The 21,754-nt window shown below is 36.4% G+C and overlaps 1 protein-coding gene across 4 annotated transcripts in view; it reads left to right on the top strand.

The window, feature by feature from the left end:
• LOC113233322 (flocculation protein FLO11-like) overlaps positions 1-21,754 on the top strand; it is a 130,523-nt gene that overhangs the window by 98,034 nt on the left and 10,735 nt on the right. For all 4 annotated transcript variants that reach the window (XM_026468415.1, XM_026468414.1, XM_026468412.1 and 1 more), the window contains exon 3: positions 8,080-8,442. In XM_026468415.1, the coding sequence (XP_026324200.1) occupies positions 8,102-8,442 (341 nt within the window). In that variant the 5' untranslated portion in view covers positions 8,080-8,101. The remainder of the gene's footprint in view (positions 1-8,079; positions 8,443-21,754) is intronic.

Below are 21,754 nucleotides of genomic sequence, written 5' to 3'. Positions count from 1 at the left end.
GGCAAGACGAGGTTACTAATATTTCTTGTACTTGATGTTACACTTGTATTTATTTGAAATTATGTACTCCCATGAGTAAACAAAAAATTTCTCGACTAATTTCGTACGTCTTTAAGCCTCTCTACTGAACATTTTTTTTTTTTTATATATATATATAATAGACACACACTTGGCCACAATCTCACCTGATGTTAAGCGACGATGAGACCGACGATCATAAAGTGTATATGGTATCTATGTAATTTCTCGGAACGAATATAAAAATGTATTCTATTTATGTACTCCATTAGTTTGTTATAATTAGTAATACAAATTATTAATACAAGTGGCCGGATCCGAACCGACGTCTTCTAACAAACCGTGCCAGACGCTATGCCAACTAAGCCACGGAACGAACCAGTAGATCTCACGAATTTTTCTATGCACTTCTTGTCGTATCTTTGTATTTGGTTTTTCAACGACTTCTTAGTCGTAGCGCCATCTATGATAAATCTATGAAAGTATTTCGTCACCCAGTTTACTATAATTCACTGTATTTAAAAACGTCGAATCCGGCCGGATCGAAGGAATAAAATAGGAATAATTGAATATCAATTCAATGCAAAATTTAAGTAACTATGCGTGATTGATATTTTCACTCTAGGACAACGATACGTACTAACTAAATAGTTTCTATGATTTCAATCAATCCGAATAAAATTTAAACAATAATACTATAAACTCCGTAAGTAACGACAGCTGACAAGACCATAAACAAGCTTATGTCATTTGAATCGATTACGTAACGACCAAACAAACGCGGTAAGAGGTGGCTTGCCTCGTTACACTATCGAGATTAAGGACGGCGCGGCACACGCGCATAATTTTGCCATTAAGCTATTTTCGTACAACTGATCGGTGCATTGCATTATGCGAATCTGTATGTTTTGCAAATCCTTGATTAATAGAACTGTTAACTAACAAGAAACAACGATTAAGAGTACATTCCTATATTACTCTTTAAAAGAGAGGTTCCCAAACGTTTATGTTTGATAGGTCACGTGCCAAGTTTTTTGTTTTGCTTTTCTAATATTGAAGTTTTCACAAATTCTTCACTTCAAATGTGTCAGTGACAAACTTTGCTTATAAAAAAATGATGTTAAGTTTTATACATTTATCTATCCGAATATCTTATTATGTGTGTTAGTGATAAGCGTCACAACTGTCCATAGCAGTTGCGGTACCACTCAGATCTTTTAGGCTGTAGAGCAGTGCCACTGCGCCCGTTACACTGAGATATAAGTTAATAAGTCCCAATAAGTCCCATGCGCCTTTTTTTTTTTTTTTTTTTTTTATTAATACATGACAGGCAAATGACTCCACTCCACCTGATGTTAAGTGGAAAGTGGTATCCAAACGCGAAGGAACCTAGTGCAGCGATGAAATCCTCACTGCACTAGCCACCTCCACCCTGCCTGCCTACAATATGCCTCTTCACGCCTCGTTTGAAGGACCCCATATCATAAGAGGGAGGGAAGACATGTGCCGGAAGGGAGTTCCATTTGTCAACCGTGCGGCAGAGAAAGGAGCCACCGAACCTTTTAGTACGCGATGGAATTCGGCAGATAGTGAAACGGTGACTACGAAGGCCAGCACGCGTGCTTCTGAGCAGGAACGGGGATTATTAACGCCTATTATTTCACCAGCTCCAGAATAAAACCGGAACGCAATAATGCCCCCATTACTGCTTGGCGGCAGAAATAGGTAAGATCGCAGTACTTTCCTGGATGAACTCTTTCACAAGGAGCTCTAATGCTAATGAAATTTCAAGTACTTCATAGGTAATTTATTTATGGAAAGTCAAAAATGAACCCCCTTTCTTTCGCTGACATGGACACCTTGCAAGTTGGCCTGGATCTTTGGGAGGTTAATATAAACCACTTTGGGAATCAACGGTTTAAAAATATATTCGATAACGTATGCGAAGTAATGTAACTAGGTTATTAGGCCTTAAACACATTAACCTGAATTGAGCATTTGAGAACAGTTACTAATTAATATGCACTACATATAATCCAAATCCATAAAACTATATTTAACACTAAACTCAACTGTGACACAAGAGTGTCGGTGCAGCTTTCTCGATTATGGAAATAATTTTACCATTAACTGATCTTATCCAATCGATTGACCAATTGCCTACGACCCTGAATTTGTTACAGTATCTCCGGCCAATGTAACTTTATTTCTGACAATTTTAGATCACGTCCAAGTGCCTTGTTCCCGTTTCAATGAACCACCGCCAATGTGCCAAAAGATTCTATTTATTGGAGAATGTTTACAACACTAACATGAAACATGCGAACTTAGACAATCATGTGAGCGAGTGGGTAATATTCTTTTTAGCCCCGCACTAGGGAAACCCTGTACCGCGGCTGTCATGAACACACATATAGACAACTACAAATTACACCCAAACCTACGACAGAATCAAATCCGGGGCACCTGCGTGGCAGACCAGCATGTTAACCGTTCAACAACGGAGGCAGTTAAGTTAATTAATTATATGTTTGGAACATCCGAATTTGAAGAAACCCCTGCGCAGAAATCGTAAAGACATAGTAGCTGACTAAAAAAACACTATATATATTATAGGGTTTCTTAACCTGTGGTCCATGGGGATCCCTTAGGAGTTCGTGTAAAGAAGGGCCTACCTACCATAATGGAAGCAACCGTCATACTAACTATTCATATGTAATTAAGTACAGTTTAATCGCAAACAATGTAAGCTAGTAAAAGCTGAACTTAGATTTTTTAACTTTTCGGAAAGGGTGTGTGCTCCGTGTGCTCTTTGACATTTTGAGAGGGGTCCAGGACTGGAAAAAGGTTGAGAAATCCTGATATATACCATATACTATATTATATACCTATATTATATACCTACCTATATTGTGTGTACATATAATCAAATTGTTAATTGTGCAATATTACAAACATATATTATTAAACAATCACTGGTCCGTTATATTTAAACAGTCAACTGTTTAAACAAAATTGGTCACTGAATTTTATGTAAGGAATTATAATGGTTCAATATTTATTAACCTACTTACTATTATGTGGCTTAAGTTGTTTGATCAAGACATTTTATACACAATCGCAACGTATGTTTTATGTTAAAAGTTCTCGACTAATTTCGTATTTGTTTATTTATTTCACTTTAAGTTGTGTCAGTTATAATCAAAGCAGCAGTAGAGGTCCTTGTGAAAGCGTTCATCCAGGGAAGTACTGCCACCACAGAACAATAAATACAGTAGAAGTGGTTAGTTACAGTCAGACGCGTGCCAACTATGTATAGGTTTCGAGTAACCTATCGAGCTCAGTCCGCCACTTTCGCTTTGTATGGTATGGTTGTGTCAGTGTCATTCTTTCGTGCAAATTCTCTAAAATCCTAGAAAAATGCCTTATTGTGCTGTTTTAAAGTGCAAAAATGATAGCTGCACCAAAAAATTACCCGTAGTGGTATTTCATATCATCGGAAAGACTGATTTTATAAATTTTCAATTTTCTGTTAATCGAAATAATTTTTTTGTTATATGAAACGAAAGTAAAGCTTATACCCTGCAATGTGGTCGCTTTATGTTTGAAGAACTAAATTAATAAATCCAATTCGTCGTCGTTCAGCAATGAACAACTAGATGGCAGCACATTGATTGAAATTTCAATATAATATCAAAACGTCGTAACTTATAATAATAGGTATTGATGTTATCGAATTTTCAACGATATGCCAACAGGGTAAAGTTTAAATTATATTAATGATCAAGAATTTGTTAATTTGATTTTTTAGAGCTTCAAATTAAGAATGTGTGAGTTTTGGCAACATCGGTTCTGATAGTAATCGAGGCTTAAGGCACTTCTATTGCTTTTTTTTTCCTCCGTAACTGCCACCATACCCATTTCTGCCACCAAACTTTAGCAAACATTACCGCGTTCCAGTTTTGAAAAGTCCTGGTGAAATTACAGGCTGGGATTTGTGACCTTATTATCCATATTAAGAGAATTTATGAGATATTGGTACTTATTTCTAAGGCCAAGCAGTAATATGAGTACTACTGCGTTCCGGTTTTGAATGGTATAGGTGATGATGTAACAACAGACACAAGAACGTGCACAGGAAATAAAAAAAATAACAATGACATTTTACAAAATTAGATTTGAGATTAGTAAGATAATTCAATTTTTTTCCACAAGCGAGCTTGCAAAACAAATACATATCTATGATTATATACGTCATACTTTAAAAACCAGTTTCTACTAATTTAAATTAAAGAGAAATAATTTTTTGAAATAGTTTTTCGGCCCTGGTGTAAAGTTCTATTTTTCGAGATACGACAAGATTGCTTTCCGGCGTCGATATACACAACAAACCTAAAAAAGGTTCATCATCACTTCAGCCAAAAGACGTCCACTTAGTTGGACATAGGCCTCTAGAAAAAATCACCACAACGGCGATTTTAGTAGCAATAGAACTCCATCTGAAAGTGTCTGCCGCCAAGCAGTAATGTGAGCATTACCGCGTTTCTTGAAGAGTAAGGATGCTGGTGAAATCACGGGCACATGGAACTAATCAACTTAGGTCTCAGAGTGACGGGCGTAGTGGTAGTGCCCCTCTAGATCTTTGTGATTTAAAGCACTGAGAGGCATTGCAACTGTTTTAGACAGGCGTGTCGCTAACCACCACCAAGTGACGGGAACAGGTGCACGACTGTTCCCGTCACTAGGTATCAAAAAAAAAGAAAAACCAGTCTTGCGCTGCTCACATGCAGAGGATTGTCGCAATCTTCAACAGATCTCATTTCTAAAGACTGCCTATACCTAATTCTAATTATAAAATGTTCATTTTTAACCCTCGGTCATGGCTTGAAAATCTAATCTAGAGTTTTATTTAACTACAACCTCTTTATTCCAAAATGCCAATAGATGGCGTGGTTGTCGAAATAAAACTCGCAAGCGTTTTGCTTAACTTTAAACTATAATATAATAATATGCATGTTATTTGTAATAGTTAGTCTTTAATACTAGTTTGTCATACATCGGTTGTTTCTTTTTGAGGCCCTTTCTTGACAATTAACTTGACAGCCAATGGTCCCTCGAACTGGATACGGGTTCATAAGAACATTGTTATCATAATTCAACGTTTTTTTAACGTTTCTCCAAATATGTCCATGGGGTTTACGTTTGACATTGGTAGTCCTTATACATACACAAACAAAACCAAATACCTTGCACATGTCTCTTATTAAACTGGATTATATAATGGTCTTAACTCGATAACGAGGTAGGGCAATGCGAACCACATTTCTCGAACGAGTGAATTTAATTTGGTTTTAACTGAAATACTGTACATAACACTTTATTCAAAAGCAGAACCCCGAAACTGTTTCAACGCAATGCAATACAGTAACAACAATACAATAGATAGCTTTTGTCACCTGCATATTACCGTTATGTTGTTGAAGCGTGACTACCATTTCGTGGAACATTTAGAATAGCCTGTAACAACTTTTATTATTAACTTTAAAGTTGCTTAATTGATAAACAAGAGCGGTAGTAGCTTAGTCGTAGAACGGTGGTTTCTCTATGAGATGTGTAGTTTAGTTCGAATGTCTATGGTGACATGTAGCTATATACTTTAATTTGTATTACATTAGATGGTACCCACGACCTTCTACTTGATCATACTTTCTTCTTCATCCCCTATTTCACCTCCTTTAAGATTTATTTTTGTGACAATTTTTGTGTAACAGACAGACTTTCACATTTATAATGTTAATTTAGATTTACAACGCGTATACACTCATAACGCGTACACACTCATAGCCCCGCACTAGGGAAATCCTGTATCGTTGGTGCCATGGATACACATATAGACAACCACAAAGTATACCCAAACTCAAGAGAGAAATAAACGTAGGCCACACAAATATTTCTCCCGGCCCGGGATTCAAACCTCTGCGTGGCAGTCCAGCATGGTAACCGTTCGGCCACGGAGGCAGTTTATGAATGTTTAGTAGTAATACCTCTCGCAGATCGTGATGAAACTTACACGTCGAAGAAGATTTACAAATCTCAGAAAACGTGTGAACTCCACAACCTGCATTGGGCCAGTGTGGCGGAATATGGTCTAAATACTAGTCTGAAAGAAGACCAGTGTACAACAGTGGGTCGTATAAATGATAGGCAATGAAACTATTTTTTCGTATCTAACTCTCGTACTTATACGACTGTATTTGTTTTTTCAAACAAACCAACGTTTCGGGCCCTTTACAAGTCCCTTGGTCATCGTCAACTGGGACGAGCGATTTCAATCCGAAAGTATTATATAAATAGTTTCATTTCCTATGTGTAAAAATCGCAAAAACATAAGAACTCGAGATGATGATAATGTCAAATTAAATTTGTGACAAACAAAATTTTAAATTGACTTACCATATTCGTAAGGTTTGACATTTAGATCAATCTTGTGTAATGGCTATGCATAACGATTCAAGCTCACAATAAGCGATTTTGGTATTATAAATCGTTTGAATCATGGTTAAAATTGCAATAATAGCTAACTCGTGTCCTTGAAGGAATTTTATGAAATTTAAACATGACTCGTAATATAACGACATGAAAGTCGAATGACGTGAGTATCCGTTTTACTTTCTGTACTGGTATAACAAAATCCTCGTAGATAAAGTTTAATATCGACGGTTGAGAGATTTTTTTTATATAAAAAATACCCAAAATATACATCTCACCTGATGGTAAGTGACGATGAGGTCGACGATGTGGCATGCACACCTAAAAAAACCTATTCACTCTCGCCATGAAAAGGTCCAAGTTATAGCGTTCGGAGAATAAGTCCGAAGGCAGGGAATTCCACTCTCTAGCCGCTCGCCATATAAATGTGGAAGCGAACTTCTTCAACTGGGAATATCCACAACATAGGGGTGGATCCCTAGCCCACGTATATCCCTCGATGATGTAAAGTGGAAGGCGGCATCAAATTATACAATTCCATCGCACACTCTCCGTGATATATTCTGTAGTATACCGATATTAGCAACTTTACGGCGTTGTTCAAGGCTTTCCAGCTTAGCTTAGGTTGAATATAAGTTATACCTAATTAAGAAATTCGTAAGATGCTGACTCGGTCTATGGCCTCGGCAAGCCGGCAACAGACACTGGTTCCAAATCAGTCAGAGCCAAGGAATTTTCCTGTGTGTTGTTCGATCTTTGTATCAGTAATAATTACAAACCAGTGGAGTATTTTCACAAAAAATATTAATGTCACGGTAGTAAAACTTCATTCTATAAATTTTCTATTTCTACTTAATTTAATGACTTTCCATCATCGGGGGACCAGACGTAGGCTAACGTTCCACGCCTATGATGTGGTATTCCAAGAATTCGCATGAAGCGTTTCGCTTCCACAATATATGGCGAACAGCTATAAAGAGGAATTCCCTGCCTGCAGACTTATTGCCTGAACGGTATAAAAAAAAATTTATTAATTTTAATTTTCAATTAGTATATTTGTGACGTCCACTGTGTTCCGTGCCGCACGAATCATCGCCGAATCCACTGAAAATCAGCGTCGTACCACATTTTAAGTGAGACGGCAATAGCTGAGTGGATGACGGATTCAGTGGCTGCACAGCACACATCCTGTCTCCCTTATCTTTCTTTCTTCTATTTTTTATGTTTTTGTTTTGTTTGTAAATTGTATGTGTGCTGTGCTTTACATTGAATAAATAATTTCTATTCTATTCTATAACTTGAGCCTTTTCAAGGCGAGAGTGAATAGGCATTATTTAGGTGTGCATGCTCCATTGACTCGACTTCAACGAAACTTTCTAGGTGAGATGCAAATCAAATGCGCAATTATTTAAAAAAAAATATTAAAACTTACATTGTACCTATTTATTACATTTTCACAAATTATTTGTTTGTGATGTAGTACGTATTAGGAATGATTTTCGTCAAGTAGTCACTATATTTAAACAAAAATGAAAAACCATATGCTTACGTTTTATCTTCTCGTCTTTCCAGATGTCTGTCCGCCCCAAAAATAATGGAACATCAGCACAGCAGATCAGCATCGCCGCGCGACGCGCCGCGCCCACAACACCGGCCCCCCTCGCCACCCACGCCCCCTGAAGGCTTCGACAACCGCGCTTACCAACACGACGAAGATCATAACCACAATGACTCCTTCTCCTCCCACGTGCCACAACACCACAACAACAGTAAAGAACCAATTGCGGAAACCAAAGCGCTAGAAGCTGTCAATTTGGAATTGATAAACTTGTCCCCTAAGAATGGGAAAAAGAAAGATGTTGACGTTGAAATGAACGCTTCTAACCCCTACGACGAGTACTTCGTGCCTGTTAATGAACATAGGAAATACATGAGGTAAGTTTTACTTCTAGTATACATATAAGTAACTGAAGATAAAAACAAATGACAGGTCATCAGAATCTCATTACAATATCTCTGGGAACCATTGCTTACACAAGTTGCAGTACACTACCTACATTGTAATGATATTCTCGCCTATCTATAGTACTTCGATATGATGCTAAACTAAGATCTAAACAAATTTCTATAAGTGTTTTTGGAAAAAGTCTACATGTCCATGACAGTCACCTTTTTTCAATTATAACCGCTCTCGTCAATCTCATTTCGCATTTACTGTTACCAAACAAACCACATTGTGTTCAACATTTGTGACCGATATTGGGAACAATAGTTTGACTAATATAGTTTGAAAACGCGGCGCGCCGGTACGTACACGCACAGTGGAGCTAAAGAAGTGCCCAGTTTCGCACTTTAAATCAGACTGTATCCTGGTCGGCTAATTTAACGGTTCAAAAATCCCACGATCGATAATTTTACCCCTATCCAATCTGCATTAAGTTTCCGCTTCAATAACATGCTTAATTACAAGGAGGCATTGTCATTAAGAACTCTGTCCGCGTCAAATGAAACCGACCAACGTCTAGGAATACGTCTGTCGTCGGCGTTCCACATGGGTGATGAACGAATTGTATCTGTTTTATCGATGTAAAATGTTATTTACGTAAACCAACCACTATTGGTTTCATATTTTGTCCGAACTAAAGGGTATTTTGAAATGTGCTAAATAACCACCGTTAAAATTTAACCAATTCCATTAATCTAAAGGTTTGTCTGAGACCCCGAAGCGAGACCTACGAGCCAGCGCAAGATGGCAGACTGGAAGGCAGGGGATATTAAATTTATCAATGTATATTTTATCCTACGACAACTGAAATGTGGTATAAATTGCTATACTCTTGAGACCGACCATAGACATAGCGACGCATTTCTCTTTGCGACTTTAGAGCACTGAAATTTAAACCTTATTACTGTGCGTTCCAATCTGCCGGCTTTTGCTGGCCGTACCTGTGCATTCAAAGCTCTTAGTTCTTATTTCGAAATGATTTCTTAAATCGGTCCATCTTCACAATAGAAAAAAAAGTATTCATGCAAGTCATTGTTTGGTTTTGCGACCGGTTTCCAAGCACAACAAAGTAGCCTTCTGTTTCGCCAGACTTCCCCATAATCTTCAATCTGAAGGATCATTATCTTAAATAACGAGGAGCTTCTTGGGATGCTTAAACAAGTCTGCCAAAATACCATTCCTTCGAGTTTAAACAACCTTGAATATAATTTTGGCAAGACACTAAAAAAACAATAAGTAGGAACCGTTACGGCAAAAGAACAAATTCTTGCGGGGGCCAAAGCCTTTAGAGTAAATATATGCCTCAGGCCTAACTTAACGTGTAGTAAAGTAACGTGAGAAAGCTCTTTCCCTTTTCGGCTTCTTGCAAAATACCCCAAAATTACTACCTAATTTCTGAATACCTAAAATTATCTGCAATAAAGGTTCACTTGGTCTGCAATTTTAGTTGCAAGGACAACGACAGATAATGGACACGATATTCATTCTTTGCTTATTAAATTGTACGAACAACAATTGCACATTTTCTTACATAACAATAACTTGTAGCTGCGATTCCCAAAGTTATAAACCGCACATTTTCTAATCAATTTTGAAGAACTCTAAAGGCAATACCCTCAATATCATTCCGGCAAGAAACCGACAACTCGCTGTCGTCAACTGTTGTACGCTATATCTATAATATTACACGCTATATGGATTTTAGGGCAAATCTCGAGCCAATTACCCAATATGTTAATCTACAGCGCTCTTACTAATAGTGACAAGCCTTCACAACAATGTGGGCTGGTCCTGTCACGGCGGGAATGCAGCTCGCCTGCTCGCCATCAGGATTATGCAACTCGGTTACTGAACTATGACGTCACTAAATATTTTACTTGAGTATAAGATTCATCGTTCTAATTTTGATAGTAGAAGGACACATTTAAGGAAGGAAACATGTGACTACAGATATATATATATTTTTAAATTTTACTTTCTTTTGGCATGTCGTTTTTCTCCTCACAGTCTTATTCAGCTTTCAAAAGCGGACATAATCCAGTGATGGAACAAGTTTAATAGGAGCTACAGCTCAAGAAGGAGTTGCCCTCAAAAATGCCTAATACTTTTTTATGACGGAGGAAATCTTTAAAAGATGGGACCATGGGAGGAAAACATTCTTTATTTTCGAGTTCTTAGATTTTCGCGATTGTTACATAGGAATTTGTTTTTTCAAATAAACCTTTAGTTTAAAAAAACAAATATACACGATTTAAATCCGGAAAAATAGTTTCATTTCCTATGCATTATTTTTCGCAAATAAAAAGGGACATATCTTTTTTCATAAGTAAGTATATACCCAATTATTTGGGTAAGCAAGGTGTTTCACCAAACAGCCTTTTCATGTATTAGGATCTCCTGCGTAACGCAATCTAGGCTTTTTACCGTTTCAGGCCCCGTGGCTAGTGCAAGTTTAAAAAATTAGGAGTGGGCCAGTATATCAATGCATATGTGTGGCATGTCATTTTGTTTCGCAAGACTGCATCATGATTAGACAGAGGACACTTAATAATAATAAATCATTCCGGGACACGTTTCAGGAGTACTCCTACTGGAAAGAATTTAAAAAAACTTAATTTCCTAAATTGATTCTACCGGAAATCATCCACTCCTCATCCAGCGCCCACAGTCTACCTTGTTATTTTTTTATAATATCCAGTGACAGTGAGTTTTTTACAATATAAGTTGACAAGTCCCATGTGTCTGTAATTTCACCAATGTTAACAGCCACCAGAAGAGCATAAAAACTGAAGCTTTTCTAAGTTATTCCACGAAAGGAATGCGCTCATGAACTTTGGAATTTTAGACATGTACACGAATGAGAAAATACAGCTGACAAAGATACATATTTCTAAACATATTACTAATAAAACTTTCATAGATTTATCATAGGAGGCACTGCGGCAAACAAGTCGTTAAAACCAAAAACAAATATCTGCAACAAATATATAGACAAATTCGTAGTATCTACTGACTCGTTCCGTAGCTTTGTTGGGAGAGCGATAGCCCCGGTACGGCGGTATGGAGTCCAGAAGGATCAAAGGAATTTTTCTTGGTATTCGATGTTTGTATTAATAATTATAACAAACTAGTACACAAAAAATGTATAGTATGATAGTAAAACATTGCGTTATTCAACAATAAATCTAATGTTAAAGATACGTCTATCGAAATTACCTGATCCTTGAGCATTTCAAAGCACAACAAAAATTAATTATAATAAATAGTGTAATAATTTAAAAATTAAAGAGTTGGTATTTTATTCATAAAAGCGTGCGACCTTGAAATTCCGACGAAAGAGTAGAATTAAATATCAGTCGAATGGTAATCTTGCAGTCGTGAGAAAAATACGATGAATTATAATGAACACCAAAAATTTTAATAAATATTCATGCTACAAAAAAAATGGATAACGTTTAGTCAACGAGGCTAAAGGGACAAGAAAACACATGTGAGAAATTGTCAGAAGTCCTTTTGTCACATGAAAGTCATAATAATAATACATGAAACAAATTATACATTATATATGCCAAAATTGTATAACTCTTGTATTTAACCATGAAAAGGCTTGCTCTCTCTTAAAAAAAAGTCATTTTGCAAATGTACTTTGTTACACCAATATACGATATTAGCAGAGGTTTTTTTTTGTTTAATAAAAAATAAGCCACGGTCCACAATCGAGCTTGCACACCTAAATAATGCCTATTCACTCTCGCCTCGAAAAGGCCCAAGTTAGAGCATTCCGAGAATAAGTCTGCAGGCAGGGAATTCCGCTCATTAGCCTTGTTTTCTAGTGTGTGTTAATTTTTAATTTGTTCTCTACCATTACGGGCTATGGCAGAATAGCCCAGAAGGTTATGTACTCCGTAGACATCCATCGTAAGCAGCTAACTCCATTTTCTTTTCGTTTGTATCTCAAGGCTTGTATATAAGCCTAGTAAACGTCCGAAACTTTTAATTAAAATTTAGTAGCAGTAGAGCTCCTTGTGAAAGAGTTCATACAAGGTAGTACTGGCACCTTACTTATTACTGCCGCCAAGCAGTATTGTCAGTATTACTGTGTTCCGGTTTCGAAGGGTAAGGGTGCTGATGAAATAACAGGCACATGGAACTTGTCAACTTATCACGTTACAGGGTAAGGGGCGCAGTGGCAGTGCCCCTTAGATCTTTGGAATTTAAAGCTCTGAGGGCACTGCAATTGTTATGGACAGGCGTGTAGCGTACCATCAGGTGCACGACTTGTTCGTCCTGTCACTTAATATTATAAAAAGAAAATGGAAAGGCTTAGAAGGTTAAAATATTCACTACGGGAAAAAAGGTCAACCGTAATTGCGCTACATAAGTATCGACAACTATTACTTCCGCCGTGTAATTGATATTATTTCTCCTCCGAGGTAACAATTTTGGCGTCAATAGTGATTGTATTGTATTCATTCGAATAGTAAATGTTTTAGTGAGTCAGAACCTATAACTTTACAGATATGTTTTTTTTTATTCAAGGGAAACAAAAGTCATAAAACAGGTAAATGATACAAAAATATCGATTACAACAAGAAGACAAACATAAACAACAATTTAGCAAGTAAGCTACGGTTCAACTACATTCAAATACAACATAATAAACTAGATAATTGACTAACATCATGAACATTAGGTATAGTTCATTGTTATACGCAAATTAGATTTAAAAGACAAAACATTTCAAAATTACTTCTCTTACTTTCTTTTTAAAGCTATGTAAGGATAACCCAAGAATTAATTTATTATTTAAGTTTTTATAATAGAAATCCAAAGAGCGCTTAAAGATACCGTTTTTGGAGTAGTTTGTTCTACTAAATTTGCATGAGAAGGTAGCTTTAGAACGCAAGGAGGTGCAAGTCGGACCTCTCAAGCGAATTTTTGTAAATGTTGCTATTTTTATTTTTATTTAAAGGGAGGTTCCGTACGAGTACATTTATTCACATTAAGTGAAATTTGCACGGTCCTGAAAAATCTCTCTTATTTCACTGACATTCATCAATCTTACTTAACTTATTTCAGTCGCAGTAATGTAAGCATTACTGCATTTGGGTTTTGAAGGGTAAGGGTGCTGGTGAAATTACAGGCGCATGGGACTTTTCTACTTATATCTCAGGGTGACGGGCACGGTGGCAGTGCCCCTCAGATCTTTGCAATTTAAAGCTCTGAGCGCCACATAAAGCCACAAATTCGCAACGGTGGTACATTCAGCGGGACGTTCAAAGTTTGCGCGTACATTGCGTCTTATGGTGGATGTATCCAACACAAGACACATGTTTGCGCGCAATTCAAGCCCTCTTATGTTTCTCACTAAGCCTTTTTAGGAACATTCTCGATTTGAAAGCGTCCTTCGAGGCCGTCCTCTTCCAAAGTTGCATTCCACCCCAGGTCAGGGCAATGGCACCAAGAATAAACGGGTGTCATACGAGTCAGAAACGTAGCTAGTATGTAGCTGCCTACCCAATAAGATATTTAAATACAAACAACTTTTAATTCGAGGGCTACCTTAAAATCGCGTTCTTCTATACAATTTGCTTAATTGGATATAGATACGATATGAACATTTAATAAAAACCTGTTCCAAGATCTCGAAAACGTTCTCGTAAATACCGTGTCACACACACGACTCACGAGGCAAATTCAATCATTACAAATAATCGTATTCTTTATTTAGCTGAATTTCAAATAAAACGTATAGTTTATCTACAGAAGTCGATAAACAATTATCTTTACAATCAATTCTTTTGTACAACAATGCATAAGTCAATAACGTCTTAATCACCGTACGTTTTGAACAAAATACCTTCGCGTATTATCTACTGAATGCTTTGTCTCTGAGTCATTTATCATTCCGCTCAATTCCCCTTTTACTTCGCCCATGCCGAGTATTAAAATTTAATACTTTTAATGATACACGACAAGTCCATTTTTTTTTCATTGGCACTAAATGATAGTATTGTTTAGAAGTTATTTAAAAATTCCTTTTTTAACTATTATTGTCAAGGCGCAACGAACACAGGTCTCTTGGCACCTATTCAAATATAATCTACGAACGGAATATCTCCGTAATAGTACCGCGAAATTATCATCAAAAATACAACTCTACAGTGACAAAGCCGTAATTTTGAATTTCGACCAGAGATAATCGAGGTCGAAAGTATCACGTATGTAGGACACATTTTGCGTGCGAAAAAAAAAAGAAAAATATTTATGCGCACAAATGTGCAGAAATTTAAAAAATGAAAAATTAAGAAGACTAGTGCTTTAAGGAACCAACAAACCGTTCCGCCTTGTTAATTTATATGACGAACCACAATTTCATAACAAATTATTATAATGATTTATCATACGTTTTGTCAGATATATTTTGGACTATATAATTTTGACAGAATTATAATATTGATCTTGGAATGTAACAACATAATTAAAATTAGTTAAAAAACTTACAAATCAAGCTTAAGAAAGGAACGGTAACACTTGTATTTTAAGTCACAACATTTATGGGGCTATAGTTGCTACATTGTAATACTCGCTTTGATTAAAAAAGAACGTAGCAAACCCGACAAACCCAATTTAGTTTTAGGAATAATGAGATCTGACGAAAAATTCTATTCAGGTTAAGTTCTTGTTATGTTGATTGAGGCATTTAAAGATATTTATTCAAATATTATAATATAAGAGATTATTGCAGTCCGATGACCCAACGGTTTGCACTATGGGTGTTGGATGTCGAGGCCCTGGATTCGAATAATAGAGCCAATTTGAAAAATGAATTAATTAGTCTGGTGGTTCTGGATAGTGCCCCGGAAAGAATTTCGTTGTTCTGGTTTGAGATAATTGGTGTGGTTGTTTGGCACATTATTATTATTATTATTTTAATAATGTTAGATTATAATAATATTAACTTACATACTCAACATAGGCCCGCACTAGGGAAACCCTGTGTCGCGGGTGCTAAGACAATAACAAATTACACCCAAACTCACGAGAGAAATGAATGTAGGCCATACAAATATTTCTCCCGACCCGGGAATTGAACCTCTGTGTGGCAGTCCGGCATGGAAACCGTTCGGCTATAGAGAAAGTTACAGATACATTGTAAGACCCAGAATTAAAGGCCAAATTACGGTAGTCTGTACCGGTGGCACTTGGTAGCCAATAGTCTTTAAGTATAATCAAGGACACACCAAAACCTTAAGACCAGAAATACACAAAATTAGGGACCAATATGGTAGGGCCTCAGTACATGTACATTTTTTAACAAAATTCTTGGGAATAACGTACACGTTTCAATGGACCGTTATCAAAGTTAATATTTAGTTTATACATATTCATTGTAGGTGTTTAGAAGCGCGCATCAATTCCCTCAATTTTATGTCGTGATTTCTCTGTGAGAAAACATTTCTATTTTATAAATAAACATATGTTAAAGAAAAAGCGGAACGTACAAACCTACTTATTTTTGACTTATCTCGAAAATCCAAATAGTTTTTACACCAATCGCATTTTATAAGAAACCATACGATACGACAATAAAAATATTAGAAACGAAGGATACCTTTTTAAACAAAAGTAATCGATTAAACTTCCGGGGTAAACTAATCAAATATAACCAACACCATGGGGATATGAGCTCTAAGAGCAATCCTGTTTAAGCCCGTAAGTTGGATTGCCTGTCAAATTTGTACTATAACCCATTGACTTACAAATAAATGGACGACGGGTCTAATACAAAAACCACGAAAAAAATGTCCCAAGTCAACCTATTTAAGCGTAGTGACATGTAAAGGAATATGAAAAAGCTAAAACGTTGAATTTAAATTGTAATGTCATCGCAGTACTGTCTAATTTTGCTTGCTTCGCTGTCAGTCGAACAAACGAAGACTAAAGCGTGAATAACGCTCTGTATACGATTTTAACGCCCTATAAGTTCGGACACTTTTTAGCGCGGACACGACGTCCATATAATTGTAAGTCAATGCTATAACCTCACAAAAACAATTTACTTTCCATGCAGTTTACGTTTCCCATTCGAAATCCGGTCACCTTTTCTTTCATAGCAAAATCGTATCATGATGTGCTATTTGCCATGCAAATGGCAGTCTCATCTATCAAAATAAGCAATTCAAAGAATGTTACTCCGTGACTAACTTTTTAAGTTTACTTTTACGTTTAAGTTTTATTACATTTGCAGTTTCATAATTATTTGTTATCTTTTTAGGCTATATAGTCAATTGTCAATAAATAAATATTAACTATTGAGCGTTTTTTGAATATTTTAGTTCGAGTTTCCAATTTTTAAAGAGAATTTTAATCATTTTAATAATTTTATTGACATAGCGAAAATCGTAAAATAACTTAAATAGTGCCAAATTTGACTTTAATGTATCAATAGAAGATACGTTCCCATTATATTATCAAATTACAAACTCATCTTCTTCATTTCAGTGATAATGACTAGACGTGACACGTAATTTTGTCGTACGACAAATTGTAAAGTATGATTGAAAAGTTGCCGATATTACAAAACAACGTAATAAGTATAATCAATAACAAAATTAATTAAAAAAATATGATTATTCTCATTTTGAACACAATCGGTTAATAGTGCTTGAACGCTGCTGCCTGGATAGTCATCATCTTATTTAAGAGCTTAATTTTAAGAGCTAGACTCTTTTCTGTGTAGCCTTCTCCACTCCTCACGGTTTATAGCCAGTTCTTTGACATCTTTATAGCTGTTCACTTTGATTTTCTTTTTTATTTGTTCACTATACGCCATTCTTGGTCTTCCTCCTTTTCTTTTCCCTTCTATCCTCGCCTTAATTATCACTCTCACAAATTCGTCAATACTCAACGAATATCCAAACATTTTGCCCCTTCTGCTCTCCTGCCATACCATGCCTGTTCAACTTTGTATAGTCATGATACGAATTTAAGCAATTCAATTTTACCACGTCAAGTGTATTGCATGGAACTTGGCTGGTTACTTATAATAATATAGGCCTCCAAGTCTTTTTAAAAAAAACATTCCATTAAGTATAATGCCATTTTATATCTTATGTGATAGAACTCGCATGCAGTCAATGCGAAACAATAAAACTATTGAGCGTGGTTAACAATACGTCCGTCATAAAATAATCTCTGACAATACTTTAAAACATACAACATTTATCGCCATAACACCGTAAATAATATAGGTACTTAGGTAAGTTAAATTACGTCACTTACTTAAAAAGTCCAGTTCGGAGAGTGTGGTTTGACATATTTATGTTTAGATCCATAATATTCATCTCACTCATGACCAAAATCAAGGTCATAATTGCGAAATAATAACTTTTCAGGACAGAGGTTTAAAGATTCTACGAAAGAAATTAGTTGACAACTTTTTATGCTTAAATAGGAGACTTATAAAATTTCAAATACACTTACATAAATTGGTTCATGTAGTTTGTATTATTTTTATGACTTTCATGGGATGAAAACCACAGAACAATAAATACAGTAGAAGAGGTTTGTTAGCATCTGGCGCGAGCCAACTATAGGTCTCGAAAGACCTATCTGAGCTCAATCTGCCATTTTCGCTTTGTGTGGTATGGTGGTGTCATTCTTTCGAGCACAAAACGCTGGTTTGTGTGAAAAAAGAAATATATACGATTTACATCCTACAAAAATAGGTTTTTTTTTTGTAATTATGCTTAATAATATAACTTCACAATATTCTTGAAAGTCACTAGAAATCGAAAACCGTCTTTAGTAGTGCTACGAATATATCCTGAGAGGATAATATAATGGTAATTGCAGGTAACATCGGCATGATCTTGACTACATAACTGAAGCAACAAAATTTGTCAGTGCAACTTATTTTCGGTTTTTGACTTCAGATTTTCAGCTGTAGCTCAAATTCAATTAGATACATGATGGACCAAATTTCTAATGGAGTCGTACGTCAGAGAACTAAAGTGACCAACGTAGCGCGCAAAATCAGGCCGGACATGTCTGCAGGAGAGCTGATGGCCGATGGAGAGGAGTTACTCTAGAGTAGCGACCACGTCAAGGCAAAAGTAGTGTAGAACACCCTACGGCAAAATAGAAAAACGACCTAAGAATAATGGCAGCGACGGAATGCGGGCGGCACTGGACCGGGAGAATTAGCGTGCTCGGGGGACGATTATGTCTAGCAGTGAATGCGTGTAAACTGATAATAATGATGATGATGTCATCATCATGAATATTCAAATGTGTATAAAAAAAGAACAAAATACGACGATGACTGGAGAATGTTCGCTTTTGAAAGCTAAATAACATCGTACGTCACATTCATTTAAGACAAAAATTACAAATACAGCAATAAGTGAAGACAGAGACAATAGATAGGCTAAAACAGAGGGCAAATACTTAACGATAAAATACTCGAAAAGAGAAGTACAATAAGTATTATGTGACAGTTCAACTTAAAATGGCTACAATGTAATCGCAGTCATTGAGCCGGAAGCGCACGCGCAGCACATCGGACGTCGTGATGCAATCATTGCATAAGCTATCAGCGCATGCACTCGTTGGCTATCGATTAAGTATCAATTATCAAAAATTATACCATATCGACCGATCACTGTCCAATATCGAAGACTATGCAATCCATTACCGACTATGGGTTTATGTCTCTTCTATCTATCATTGCTCTAATTCTCCCAACTCTTCAATACCGAACACACCTTAAAGCCCTACTCGATACCTGATTATGGAATCGTTCTACACGCAACCGGGACACTATTAACATGACAATTTACTATCTCTGTAATGAAATTTCGAACTTCTGATCGGTAACCACTACCTACAAAGAAACATATTCCCTTTTTAAAGGATTACAATTCGTTGCCACCCACAAACTTCAAAACGTAAAATGCCCACACCGGAATGTCGACCTGAAAACAAGCAACTTACATCACCTTTCACTTCATTGTCCCAAAATCCGGCAGAAAGCTAGTTTTTGACTACACCGTTTACATCTAAACGATACCTTACTAAACTATTTAGCTTTGTTTCGAGAAAGCGTTGCATATTCAAGAAATATTTAAGAACAAAAGTGTTTGTTGAAAGAAACCCAAAACAATACCTCTGCATATGACCGGTGCTTTTACAAGCTAAATTATTCTAAACCTTTCATATTTGAAACGTTAATTCAAAGAAATTTAAATTTGGAAAACTTGCATGCTCTTTGTTATGGAATGGGTAAGTTAAGTCGGGCATAATTAAAAAAAAATACCACATACCTTCTAAACAATCTACTTCGGTCTTTACGATAAGCAACCATTTTTTTAAATAACCTTTTTATTACTGCTAAAATCACACAAGTTATGATTTTAGCAGTAATAAAAAGGTTATTTAAAAAAACACAGACACAAGTTCCATAGAAAATTAAATCAAATTTGTCAAACTACATACCAAATCAAAACGTCCATTAAAAACAAGCCAAACGTCATTCGTGTTCTGACAGAAGGCAGACCCCACGAAAGGTGTTGTGCTTTATTTAAATCAAGCTACTCGAACAACATGACGCTATATCAGATTTTATATCGACCTCGTCATTTATTGCTTGGAATGCATATATTGATGTAATCGCAAACGCATTCCAGTATCTATGTGTATAGGAACGTTCGCTAGCCCCAATTATTAGAAACAAAAAACGTTCAGAAGCGACGGGATACATCAGATGTAGCAGTGCCTTTAATATATTGCACATCTTCGATAAACTAGTTAATAAGACTTTGATTAAACTAGTAATTTGAAGTAAACAGAAAACCGGTTGCCCACTGGTAAATAAATACTATAATTATAAGTATAATAACAATATTTACTTACATACTTAATTTTGAAGACAAAAAGTACAGGTAATAAATAAAGATATATGGGAGAAAATACATTCTGGTAGCAGTAGAGCACCTTGTGAAGGTTTATCCAGGGAAGTATTTACCTTGCATATTTCGTACGTGTGTATTACTGTGTTTCGGTTTTTGTAAGGTTTTGAAGGGGGCTGGTGAATTACGCCACACGGGGTTTGTGTACTTACGACAGTGCCAGTGCACCTCATATCTGCAACAGTTATGGACAAGCGTGTCGCTTACCACTAAACGATAAACTTGTTCGTCCTGTCACTTGGTTTCGAAAAAAAAAGAGTTAAGGAAGTAGTCCTCGATGCGTTGTTTGCAGGAACCAAAAAAAGGTTTTAAGGGGAATTGCACAGTCTGATAACAGACATAGTCGGAGATATGAGAGCTAAAATTGAATAAGTATACAAGCTTAGAAATGTCATACTTATGATCTATTTCATAAATTACATAACAAAATGGTGATAAGCATTACTCCACAATACAGTCACGATGATCAAGTCCCATTGTTGACGACATAGTGATATTTGCTCATTCATACCTACATAGCGTCGATCAGTATTGCTCAATGATCAATACCGCGTGGGAAACTGGGCCACGCACAATGATAGCTTTGTTTTATGTGCAGAGGAACTGAATTTGTTTCAGGTAGGAAAAAATATTTGTATAGTTTTATTCTATTCATTTTGTAGTTCTACATATGGATGTTTCAAACTGTTCAAAGAAAATTGTAGGGGCTCTTTTACTTATGATTTTGAAAGTATTTTCATCTTGACATACTGGTCAAATTAAATCTGCAACTCATCGACTGGTCATCGACGTAATCTGTTCAGTAATGGGTATTTGTTTCTTACGGTACAGGATTGACAGTACACGTTTCGATAGCTTTATAGAAAATTTAGTCCATGTTCTAACACAGATAAACCGACTATTGCAATATTATTTAATTATTTGGCACCAAATTAGATGAGATTTAGTAGCAGTAGAGCTCCTTGTGAAAGAGTTCGTCCAAGGAAGTATTGCCACCTTACCTGTTTCTGCCGCTAAGCAGTAATGTGAGCAATGCTGCTGCTGATGATGGTGAAATTACAGGCACATGTGACTTTTGAACTTGTATGTCTCGGGTTGGCGGGTGCAGTGGCAGTGCCTCGCGATTTAAAGCTGTGAGTGACACTGCAACTGATACGGGCGGAGGGCGATGGCAACCGTTAGTCATTTAGTAAAAGTGAGCGTGCCTACAGCTCCGGTACCTATCTGGAAAATAGGGAGGGTACTGTACGAACAACCGGGGCGGCTCACC

The sequence above is a fragment of the Hyposmocoma kahamanoa genome, unplaced genomic scaffold (assembly GCF_003589595.1).
Source record: "Hyposmocoma kahamanoa isolate Upper Pololo Valley unplaced genomic scaffold, ASM358959v1 78, whole genome shotgun sequence".
NCBI lineage: Eukaryota > Metazoa > Arthropoda > Insecta > Lepidoptera > Cosmopterigidae > Hyposmocoma > Hyposmocoma kahamanoa.
Note: the sequence above shows the minus strand (reverse complement) of the source record. Positions and strands in the feature narration are given on the sequence as shown.